Here is a 12,669-nt window from a genome sequence, read left to right as displayed (position 1 = left end):
AAGCTCACGAGCAAGCAATGTGAAATACTGCATTTTATTTTGCATCTAAAATATTTAAGATAACTGCTATTTAAGGATATAGTTATTTCATTCACGTGGGTTTCCCTGCCGTGATGCCCTTACAGAATAGAAATCCAAGTCAGTCACTGAGAACTTGCTTTAAAAAAAAAACCAAAAAAAATGTGTCTGCAGCCCTGAAGCCACATGATCAGGAAACACAGCTTGAGACCAATAACTGAAAAACTGGTAAGCCATTGCAGTCACAGAAAACATCCTATGCAAATTTCAGTTGATCAAATATACAGCAAAGCAAGTGCCATACTGTCATTTATTGAGTTCCACTGACAAAGTACAGAAAGAACCAGAGGCTCAGATTTTAGTAATGCATTCCAACAGAACAACATTCATGCCTGATAAAGTTAACAGTTCATTACAGAAACAGAAAACATGTTGTAGGTGGCCTTTCAGTTACTCTTCGCCTGGTTTACATGCAGCATGACTATGGATTTCACTGTTTAAACACGAGTGCCACAGGTTTTATCTTTGAAGACATCACAGAAAATATATATATATGTATATGTTGTGTATTTTCCTCGTGTCTGACCAGAACCTAAATACACTGCTCAAATCTGGCCAACAGAGGGTTTAGATGTTTTTTTGGTTGGTGCCAACCAGCCTTTAAACTCTCTTTGCATTGTGTGTTTCCATTTTACAGAAACACACAAAAATGTACACGTGGAACAAAGTTGCTGAACTGGTGCTTTTGGATTACCTAGGCAAAGCTGTAAGGCAGGCACCTTCTAGATGCATTTTTTTTTTTTTGCAGGTGACAAAAAGAGTCACATATGCAGGAGTTGCTACAAATATGACCACAGGCAACTCATCACATTCGGTTATTTCTAACCGCCAGAAAGCCACGTTTATGTGGTGCATTAAACTGCTTCTATAGTAAACAGGTTGGAGAGGCTACAGGCATGTAATAAGAATAAAGGAATTCGATCTGTGACTTTAGTTTCTCTGGCAGTGCAAAGTAAACACTGCAGCCAGGCCAACTATCCACTCAGAAACTGTTCAAATGAAACAAAATGTGCTTATAGGTTTTCCATTTCGACATCATTATGTCACAAAAATTGTACAAAATTGGAGTGCAACAGGAACCCTTCCATAAGGCCCAGGTGATGATCTCTGCATTACTTTAACTTAGCTTTTTAAATGCTTGCTCACACACTGCAAGGGCCAGATTTAACTCAGCATCAACAAAGTCCAGTCGCCTGGTATTTCTGTATGATTTCATCAAATCTTCAGGAGAAATACAGTTCAATGACCTTTAATTTTATTGTGATTTGAGGGTGAGGGCTGGGGTCAGTTAAAACTGTAAACCACAGACAACACTTCCAGCATGAATGACCAACCCTGCTGTCAACAGGTGTTTTCTTTTTCTAACAGCCACACAGATTTTTTTTTCTCCTGCTGAAGGTAATGCTTCTTCAAAAAGCTGAATTGTTAATACAGTTTCCTGTATTTTAAATTACATCAGTGTATTCAAATTACAAGAGTGCAAAAATGTACTTCACACTGAAGCAGAGATTAAAGGGAGATGCAATTACAAATTGCAAAAACAAATATATCATTCTCGTAACCTATAAATAGAAGGTTTCTGGTGAGGACGACACTCCTCGAACTCTTATTAACAGTTGTATGCAAAAGATGTATCCTATCAAGTTCGAGTGCATGTTAAAATCCTGCCCACAGCTGCTATGGTGACTTAATTCGCAGGGTAATGATGATCTGGATGCACAATGCTTCTGAGAAAACACCAAAAAGGTACGATAATGTTGATCTTGGCAAAAGGCAACAAAAGCTACAGTGTTGCCCCTTTTATTCCTGAGAGCGAAGGGGCTCTGATCCAGGATCATCAGTAAGTGACAGGACCAATGTCTTCACTGCGACTTAAGAGGCAAACTGGTCTCAATTCAGCACCCCTGGTTAAGGATACACTGTGAGTAGACAGAATAGCTGGTTCCTTGTCAGTTAAACCCGTGGCCCATTTGGTCAACAAGCCTCATGTGAAAAACACGAAACAAAACACACATACAAACAGAAACAGTCAAACATGCAACACTTTCTGGTTCCTTTAAACAAGCGAAACATACCGTAAGACAAGCCAATAAAACTACTCGTTATTCATTCAGGAATACTTTGTTGCATTCTCTTCTCTGCTGCTACAGAGTGCCTGGTGCATGGTCAGTCGTAGTTTTTTTTTTTTCTTTTTCACAGTTTAAACAAAGAATCAGTGAAGTCAGAAACTCTGCTGCGGAATATTTGATAGAGTTAAAATGCATTGGCTGTAAATAAGTAGTAATGCCCTCTGTAACAACTACTCACCAGTTTGCACTGATTTTTAAATCATGAACAACTGCTCTGGAGCAACACTGTGCAGCCAAAGACATACATGATGGTGAAACGGCCTGTTTAGGGGTCGACAAACACACAGTGAATGATTACAGACTCATCAGGAAAGAAAAACAGGGCCAAAATGTCACTTCAGAAAATTAAGCTATCACATGAAAGCTTTGGTGCTTCTGAAAGGCAGCTTGAAAGGTTTTCTTTTCCCCACTCGTGCTTCTTTTTTTTTCCCTAATTACAGCATGGGTTAACTGAGCTTCAGCATAAACCAACCAACATTTTCAAATGATGCTCAAGGTCACAACAAGAGAAATATTTCAGATGCTTCTTTTTTTTTTTCATTCCAAAAAAATGTACCTCTAATTTGTCTGTATTGAGGAGCAGGTCTGACAGAAAGTTGGCTGCTGCAGATACAAAATGTGGTCATCCTCAGCCAGAAAATGTTGACAGTAGACATGTAAAAGAAACTGCCCAAAGAGAGGCAGACAGAACGACAAAGTAGGAACAAAAAAAAGTTTTTTAAAAAACTGAGAGGTATAAGATGCATGCCATGCATTTTGTATGTGTATTTTGTTGTTGCTTTTAGAGAGGTTTGTCACTCTGGAGTGTCTCTCTTGAATCTTTTTGCTCCTTCAGCTCCACTTTCTTTAAAAGGTGCTCCTCCTCTTTTTTTTTTTTTTTACTTCTGTTCTTCGATTTCTCGTTTGACCTCTGCTACATAATGGTGATCTTTTCCGTGAGCTACCTCCATGATGGCAATAGCCTGCGGACAGAAAAACAACTGTGTTTTCCAAACAATTCAGAGAAACTCAGGCCGTGGCAGTTGATCAAATTATCAGTGCATGATGTGGTTACATCCTAATACAATAATTCAGTTCAGGAAACTAAACTTAGATCAGTTCAGTTATGAAAATATGAACCTCATGACATGTACAACCACTCAATTAGCTGAACTAACGGACTTCTTAAAGTTGTCAGTTTCCTCTACCTCCCATTGCTACCAGTCAATCTACCAATGGATCAGACATCTTAAAATTTACCTTCTTCAGAGCTTTGACTCCTTGTGTCTTCTTTTCAAGTCCCAAATACAGACGCCCCAGTTTCAAATACATAGACGCCACATTCAGAGAATAGGCTGGATAGTGTACACTGCAGAGAGAAAACCATTCACACATCAAGTCAGGCAGTGAATTCAAGAGATAAGGAGATGTAATCTATAATTACTGTTGCATTTGGTTTTGTTGTACTGCTGTAAAAAAAAAAAAATCAGAACATACCAAGCTGGGAGAACACAATAATAAAAGATAAAACATATGCTGGAGTAGATGTGGCTGAATGTTGTTTACCACAGAGGGGAAACGTATTCAGTGTTATCAAGCCTGAGTGAGCACTACAGAGACCTAATATAATACGTGCTATAGTGGGTGTATTGTAGGTATGAAATGAACTCAACATGGGAAATAGAAGTTAGATTATATTTTGTAAAAGTATGAAGTCAATAAAATATATTTTATCCTGAGCCATAACAAAAAACTCATAGAGATCAGGATATTCTTACGACAAAACTGAGAAGGAGGAAATCAATAATATTTGCATATGAAAGGCCCTTTCTCGAAAAGAAAAACATCTTCTTGTTCTTCTGTGCAAGTATTGAAACTTTTTGCGGTCTGATTATATTGTGTTGCAGTTTGAATACGGCCCGGTGTGTCTACATGCCCTTAAATATCTCCAAACCAATGCATACGTGAAGAGACAAAATGTTTGACTAAATGAGATTAAATGCTTCCTGACAGATTGAGAGATCACCAGGTACTCAGCTCAACCACACAGCTTTTTCATCCACTTCTGTTTGGGGATTGTCAGACCACAATGCTGCTGTGCAACTGACTGAGCACATGAATCTGCATGACAGCTTCCCCACGACAGATCAATTTACCTGTACGGCTGGATGATCTTCTCTCCGTAGCTCATAGCGCCGTCCCAGTCCTGCATGTAGAGACAGACGCCCATGGCCTGATACATCATGTGCAGCATGTAGACGTTGGTGTCTGCAAAAATAGCTCCCATCTTCTCCTGGCTGAGCTCACACATTTCCAGCAGCTCGCTGGGGGGTGCAAGAGAGTCAAGGAATAATGATGCAGACAATGCAGCAAAAGAAGAGGAGGCGGGGAAGTGAAAGGTTTTCACTGATAAACAGAGAGATGGGAAATACACCATCAAGAGGAGAGGATATTTTTGTAGTGTTTGGCTCTCCTAAACTCTTCGATGACATTCTTGGCGTAACGGACCATGGATCTGATTTCCTCTGGCTCTGGTGGAGAACTCAGCTTCCTAATCTCCATTTTTTCTGTGTCCTAGGCAGAGACAGAAAAAAAAAAAAAAAACACTCTTATGCCAACATATTCTACCAATATAGCTGCAAGAGGTTCAAGTTAAACAGCTACAGCATCACAGAGATTTAAAAATCTTCACTATAAGACTACACCATCACTAGCTGTGTCTGTGCTTCTGAACAGGTTCTAACTCTGTTGTGGGTTCACTCTGGAGAAACAACTAAATTAGATACCTCAAATATGTCCTGCTCCTCACTCTATTGGCTTCATTTTTGATTACTGTGCTGATTCATCATTTCACCATGCAATGCACAACGTAAGCTGCTTGAAGCTGGAAATGATGAGAAACTACTAACCAAGACAATTCCACGAAGAGCTCTGAAAACAAGGATTCCATTTTCAAAGCACTTCCTAAATCCTCGCTGTATAAGTTTCCAAATGCACAATTAGCTTTTCTGACGTTGAAATGATATAAAGCATCCGTTGCCATATGTCTACTGTGATTTTTCTGCTGAACAGATTTGCACATACAACCGGCAGATGAAAGGCACAGCTACTCAGAATGTCTGACAGTGTCGGGTACTGTTTGAAACAAAGGGAGGCACAAACAGAGACAACACAAACACTGGCTGTAATGTCGGCACAGAGGAGGCCGCAGTCACGATCCTCAAACAGACGAAAGAGACTGAATACGCTTTCTAGGATATTCGTCAAATTAACAAAGCAAAAAGGTAGCAACGCAATTACTCTCAAGTTCCAGGAAGATGCGTCAACTGTACCTTCGACTTGGTGGTGCACTCTGTACACTGGCATGTGAAGAAGTAGGAATCTAACAACCTCTCTTTCCTGTCCTCTGTAGGATAGAGCAGGTCGATGTAACTGTTAAAGATCTGCAAAAAGAGACACATATGAGAAAGTTAAAAAAAAGTCATATAACCAGCCCGGGCCATCTATTTTCCTGTAATTGTATCTGGCTTCATAATGCCTGCGTTTCCTTACCTCCTCTCCTGGGTTTATCTCTTTAACAGCTCTGACCTCAGCCACTGTGCCTTTATAGGTCACTATGACATTAGGGCTACAGCTGTGATTCATCAGTGCTACACTGGAAAGAAGGGGAAAAAAAAGAGAAGAGGTGAGCTGTGAAATCAAAGAATAACAATAAAACACTGCATTTAACAGCTTAATCATGTTGGGATTGCAGCCCTTTGGTGGTTACTTAGAGCACTGAGCAAAGATTTTAGATGCTACAAGTGAGGATGCTTCCAACAATATTTCCATGAATCATTTTCTGTTTTTTAGTGACCTTCAAACTAGGTGCAGTAAATGGAAAAACAGCACCAATTCTCCAAAACAGACTTTTTCACAGTTTTCAAGGTACTCTGAGACTGATAAGATGCCTCCTGATGGGACTGCATGCTGAATAAGAATCCAAACATCTTAAGTGTCTCTAACATTTGCATAATACACAGGATATAATAAGCAGTTAAAGACTAAAATAATTAAGCAAAGAGATAAACACACTGAAATGACACTGTACTAAACACTGTAGGGAAGAGGAAGTGGCACTAAAGAGGAGGGATGAGTGTGCATATAAGGGGACATTCAGAGGAGTGACAGAAGAATGATTATTTGAGTTAATCTGTTAAACTGTTGCATATCCCATTGTTTCCTGCTTTACTCACATAGTGCACAAAATTGATGGACTGTTGAATGGTGACGATGTGCAACTTACTCAGGAAAAACAGCAGAGCCCAGATGGGAGAGCTCCTCGTCCTCTATGGTAAAGCCATTACAGTTAACCTGGAGACAAAAGAAACATGAAACAAGGAGGGACAGACAAAGAGAGAAGGAAAGACACAAACAAACCGGCAGGGACAGCAAACAGCAGGGTTGAGTAATACGATAAAACAACTTGCATCACCCTCTACTCTACAGCGCTGTGACTCCCCCCCTCCACTGAGGGGGAGGAAATCCGGTAGTGGAGATTAAATGTAGCTGTGTGACAAGAAGCCAAAGGGGTTGCTTCCATTCATGTAGTGTGAAGGGAAAGGAGGCGGCGGCACTGCCAGACAGATCAAATTAAAGGGCTAAAAGCTGTAGAGTTAAACAGACAGCACCCAGTTGGTGTGTGATACCGATCCTGGTTGCAGCTAACATGTGCTCCTGCATGTGTCTGTCTGCGAACAAATGCAGGTCAGCAAGGAATAAAGATCAGGGTGAAAAATGAAGACCGTAGACATTAACATGTAAACGTACATTTCTACACTGTGCATGTAAATGTTTTGTGTACGGATTAGTGTATGTTGCAACCTGGCATGTCCTTCTACAAAAAGCTAAAAGAAATCTCATGGCAGTAACAAAACACACTTAAATAAAGATCCTGACTCTTTCTAGGAGGAGGCCTTTAATCTACTGATTTAAAGCTAGTGTTTAAAAAAAGCCTGGCTGAGGATTTATTAGGTGTTTGGGGGGGAACACCTCCACACAAACAAGAGACTAAAAGCAGCAAATCTTAAAATCCTTAAAATCTCTGCCTGCAGAGACTGATGCTGGCAAAAAGGACAGAGATAGTGGCTTAGGAACCTCCACTAAAGCATCCTCTGTTGTCTGGGAGTGGGTTTGTGTCCCAGTAGGAGCACAGCACCACCTGTCACGCTTACTGCTCACAGAAGCAGTCCAGAAATGGGGAGGCATCTACTCGTACATGGGTAGAAATAATAAGTCAGAGGTGTCCAGTGGACAAACAGTTATGGTACATCTCACACACTAGATCACTTCCCAGCCATGAGACATCTACTGTATTCACAAACGCCCCACTGTCCTCAATTAGACAACAGTGGTATACAGTGTAATACAGCAATAACACACCAAACCACAAGCCATTTAAAAACTATATGAGGCCTGAAAAGTGTTCATTGATGTACACAAACCACACCAGGGCCAGTCATACAAAGTGTAACTCAAAATAAACCGCCAAACAAGACTGAAAACATCTTGAGAACCACAGAATCTCCGGAGTACATTTTGATTACTATAGCACATGCAACTTCTGATCAAAGTGGTACCCAGAATTCACCTGTGCAAAGAGCTCCGTTAGAGCCTGTTCGTCAGGGAGGTCACTGATGTGTCTGGAGTAGAAGTGATGCAGCGCTGCTATGTCTGCCTGGTTCATCTCCTCCTTCTCACTGTCCATCTTGTCTAAATCTGTCAGATAAACACAGAAAAAAAAAGGACATAAGAGTGGGTGACTTGTAATGAACATGGTAATGGACCAGGTGTTGGAACTGAGACTCCAAAGGCAACAACCACAAACTCATTTAAATATTTCCCTTTAAACGTGACAACCAGCCATGTTAACAAAAAACACTGACACAGCGCTGTGCAGAGCGGTCTGGTTGCACCTCACTACCCTTCTGGGAGAGGAGAAACAAACATGGAGCATTTACACATAGGGAGGCGAACACTGTCATTAAAATATAGCAGGGCTGCCTTACTGCAAGATCAAAACTTGAAACTTTCACTGTGGTAGGTTGCTGCTCAGCAGTTGTTGTTGTTGTTGATGTTTGTTGATGGCGGAAAGGGACGAGAAAGCAGCTTGAAATGTGCGACCGATGGCAAACTTATACTCACAGCTCTACATCTGATGAGTCAGACGAAGAGCATAACGACACACTGAGTCAGTGGCACATGGCTATCTGTCAGCCATAATGAAGTTTGAATATTGCATTCACTAGTAATGAAAATTTCAAGGCCAACAGATGAGGTGAGTGATTAAGACATCAAGGTTACAGTATTCATCCAGAGTTTTATCAGTATGTTTTGTCATTGTTTGTTACCTGTACTATATTTATATTCTCCATACCCCTCTATGCTAGTGTAAAATCTACAACTGCTAAAGGCCACGTGTCTTTGCCAATCACACAAACTCTCGCCGACTCAGACTGGTGGCAGCAGCTGGCCGCTCGCTTGCTTTGTGTGCGCGAGAGACAGGTGTGAAGGTTAATTCTGTGACAATCCCGCGGTGACACATCTGAGCCGGCAACAACAGCTCAGACTAAATGATCACTCCAAATGGAGCAGAGAAAACAGTTTGTGGGCTCTCAGGGGATCCACAGTCTTGTTTTTTTAAATTAACTTACAGTGTTGGCAGCAACAGGAGCAGCTTCACTGGGCTTTTAGGATTTAATTTTAAGAAAACCTGAAAATCACGTATTAGTTGTTTACAGCATCTTTAAAAGAAGCACAGAAGAACTGTAGGAAACAGATAAATTGCTATAAGATGAACAGAGTTTCTTTGCTTTGTAATTATGAGCGGCAACAGAGTTGTGTTAAGCATGTCTTAGTACAATCAGTGTTAAAGTCCTTGCTCAAGGGCACAGTGGCAGTAGTTGTTAAAGGAGGGGAGAGAACATGAAATTACAGCACCCAGAAGCTTGGGATTTAAGTCCCAGTGCTCTGCACACTTGGAGTGAATGAAAGAGACAGAACCAGGACTGGAGGCTACAGCCGAGGATATTAATAGACACGCTGCTACAACTGCAGAGGCACAGCAAGATCACACTCACACACACTGCACCATGTAACTAAAAGAGCATGGATATGTAACTAAACGCTCTCTAATTCATACACACACACACACAGATCTACTCACGTGATTCAAACTCTTTGAGCAGCAGCAGTCTTTCTGAAGGGGTGCGCTCTGTTGTGACTCTCTGCAACGTGAAACGCAGTCAAGAGACATGAGAGCATTTTAATGAAGAACAATAAAATGACACAACAGCATGAAACAAACTAAATTCATCATGTCACAGATGGCTTTGTTGTTAAAAAATTTTGTGCCAATTAGTGATTAGAACACTACAATACAGCAGCTTTAAGCACAGCTGGATGACAGCAGTACTGACTTCAACAACGCTGACAGTAACAGAGAGCAACGCTTTGTTTGAACTCAACGGTAAAATTAAGATAAGCGTCTGATAAAACGTACAAGAGCAAAAACTAATTACACTTCTGACCTGCAAAAAGTGGATGGCAAAGAGGAGACACTTTTGCATGAGTTGTATCACACAACTCATGCAAAAGTATAGAAATTGAACTGATAAGAGGGAGGTCAACTTATTATCAAGACTTATTTGACTCTTTATCTCATTTAAGGTTCATTAAAAAGCTGTAAACTTTGCTCCTGTCCCATCTCAGAAGAAGCAGCCTGTTTTATCTCTTTGTAAATGCACTGATAAAACAGGTTTAACTATTACTTTCACCGTCTTCGTGTTATTACTGAAACAGAATCTGTTTTTCTTTCAGTTATCTAAAATGAAAGTAAAACAATCAACTGTTAATGTGCTAACAGTTGATTGTTTTCCTTTCATTTTAGATATGTTTTATTTGCTTTGTGACAAACATTACAGCAAAACGTGATGATGAAATTGTGCTTTCTTAGATTTTTGTGCACTTTGAGTCACAGTCATCTGGTAACATTTATTCTGCTTCTTATTGGTTCACCTGTTTCATGATGATTCTGGCCACCAGTCTGACGGTTTCCGACGGACACCAGTTTTCCCCGTAGGCACACATGGCTACACACTCCAGCTTATGCATGGGCCAATCACCTCTCTGCACAAATGCACACAGACGAAATCAGGAACGAGTTAATAATCCTTGTTAAAAAAAAAAAATTCTAAAAAAAGTAGAAATAAATAAACACAGTGGCAGATTGTCTCTCTCTCTCCCTCTTTGTCTGTATTTTACTGCAATGCACTGAGTGTGTTTTGTACCGTGACACTAAAACTAGACGGAGTCAGAGGGAGGACAGACCACATCGTCATAGCAACAGCAGTGAGCGTGTGCTCGCTCTGTCTCTGGGTGACGGCTGCACGGAGCTTGTTTGAAGTGGTTCTCAACATGTGGCCCAAGGTTACAACGTGGGTCAAGCGACCACTAAGTAGGTTCTTTAAACTACCTGGAGGTGGTATCAGAGATGTTACATGATCTTCTTTTGACAACACACACACTGTACAGCAGAGTAGACGCACTCAAACGGACTAAAGCTGACATGAGACAGTAAGTCATCAGCTACATTCTTGACAACACCAGTGAAGTGGTTTGGAGTCCATTCTCATGCCGTCTGTCCTCCTACATGACAACAGATAGCAGGAACAGGACCAAAACAAACAAGAATGCAGGCTTTTAAAAACATTTCACAGGATGTCTAATAAGGATATAATTTTAAAATGTGCAGAACCACATATCTTTTTAAATGAAAAAGTAAAATAGTGTTTTTAAGTAAAATCCAATCGATATCAGATCCTTGAGTTGATTTTAAAAACTGCCACACACACACACACACTCGCACAGAGAAACTACAGGAAAATGTACAAAAAGACCCTCTTACCTGACAGTCTACGTTGCAGTAGTAGGCCTGCTTACATTTACCACACTTAAAAAGGTCTTCTTTTCTGTAATGACATGAATACACAACACATTTATCCACTACTTTGTCACACTTGAATCCTACTTAAAGTGAACGAAATAATACAACAAGCACATTCGTCTGATGTGGGGTTAAGTTAAAACTCCTGCCAGATAGTCATTCTTTAACTGATGCTGAATGAGACAGGTTTACAAGTTTGTGTTAGACGTTACAAAAGGTGCACGTCACCAAATACTTTATTTTATTCATAACCTAGCAAAAAACCTACACACATCTCCGGCCCAGTTTCATGCAAAATGCAGTAAAGCAAAGTTGAACCAAGTAGTTTTTTTGACTGTAAAGGATCAAATCGTGAACGCTCAGGACCACCACCACCCCCCTGGCTGCACACATGCACCCCATGGCCTTCTCATCTCCAGACTCCTCCTCTCTTGGGACACATGGACACCTATATTTAGCACCATAACCTTTCAGTGCTGTGCAAAACCTTTTAATGGCAGCTTGGGTAGGAAGCATGTGGCTGTATGAAAGTGAGAGGGCGACGGTGTGACAGGACAGAGTTAATCTCACCTTAAGGAGACTCGTAAAGAGTGCCACAGTTACACTCTGAGAAGTTCACTTCATGTTTTTGACAGTGTGCGCCTACACACACCTACACATGACAGCACTGTGAATGCTGTAGGCTGTCTTTTCTAAACCACTCCACATCCTACACAGATATTACTGCAAGCATGCAAGTCATAGCAGAGCCTCATGTTGTTGAAACATCAGGTTTTTTAGGTGTCTGTATGCGAGGAACACGTGAAGCATGTCAGTGTGTCATAAATAGCTTGTCAAGTGCTCCTTTAGCTCAGCATGGCAGCATTGTTAGCCTTTTAATGACTGTAGTAGCATCTCATTAGCCTCATTAAGAGTATAGAAAAGCGGTTATTACACATGTTGGCTCTCCTGTGCTCCAGTGCTGGACTCTCCTGACTCTGCAGTGCTGCACACAGACACTGCAGCTCCGGTCAGGTGAGCCGCTTCAGCGCACTGACCCACTTTAAAGTCTGCACCAGCTCGGTGGGTGTCCAGAGGTTTACCAGCTAACCTAGCAAGGTAAGGAGGTTAGCCGACGTTCAGCCGGACACGCCGCCGCTCTGGTCCGCCTTCAACCACCGGGACAAAGCAGCAGCTCGTAGCTAAGTGACCCGGAGATGCCAGAGAGGTGCTGTTCGGCTGTTTGAGAGAGCCGAGGCTCACTTTACCTGGTGAAGCAGTGCTCACAGTGCGCTCCCCTCTCGTTCACTGTCAACACGTAGGAGTAGGCAGGGCAGGCGAACACCAGCTCCCCCACCGCGAAGTGCCGGAGCGCCCGCAGGCCCCGGCCTCTGTCCGGGCTCAGGAACCTCTCCGTGCCCTCTATGCCTTCGTTCTTCATGGCTTGTTGTGTGTACGCTCCTCCGGCCAGATACCACCGAGCACCACCTGTGTCTGCTGCTGGCTGCTCTAATCAGCTTG

At 41.6% G+C, this 12,669-nt stretch overlaps 1 protein-coding gene across 1 annotated transcript; it reads right to left on the bottom strand.

Annotated features, from left to right (window-relative positions):
* Positions 1 to 283: 283 nt before the first annotated feature.
* On the bottom strand, positions 284 to 12,669 carry smyd2a (SET and MYND domain containing 2a). Its single transcript, XM_008286751.1, has 12 exons — positions 12,417 to 12,669; positions 11,131 to 11,194; positions 10,242 to 10,352; positions 9,391 to 9,451; positions 7,816 to 7,943; positions 6,472 to 6,539; positions 5,739 to 5,841; positions 5,519 to 5,629; positions 4,640 to 4,760; positions 4,343 to 4,517; positions 3,447 to 3,555; positions 284 to 3,169 (listed from the first exon to the last, which is right to left on the bottom strand). The coding sequence occupies exons 1-12, from the start codon at positions 12,587 to 12,589 to the stop codon at positions 3,086 to 3,088; spliced, it is 1,308 nt and encodes a 435-aa protein (XP_008284973.1). The 5' UTR covers positions 12,590 to 12,669; the 3' UTR covers positions 284 to 3,085.

The sequence above is a fragment of the Stegastes partitus genome, unplaced genomic scaffold (genome assembly GCF_000690725.1).
Source record: "Stegastes partitus isolate 25-593 unplaced genomic scaffold, Stegastes_partitus-1.0.2 Scaffold467, whole genome shotgun sequence".
NCBI classification, from domain to species: Eukaryota; Metazoa; Chordata; class Actinopteri; family Pomacentridae; genus Stegastes; species Stegastes partitus.
The sequence above is the reverse complement of the archived record's forward strand: the minus strand, read 5'-3'. Positions and strand labels throughout refer to the sequence as shown.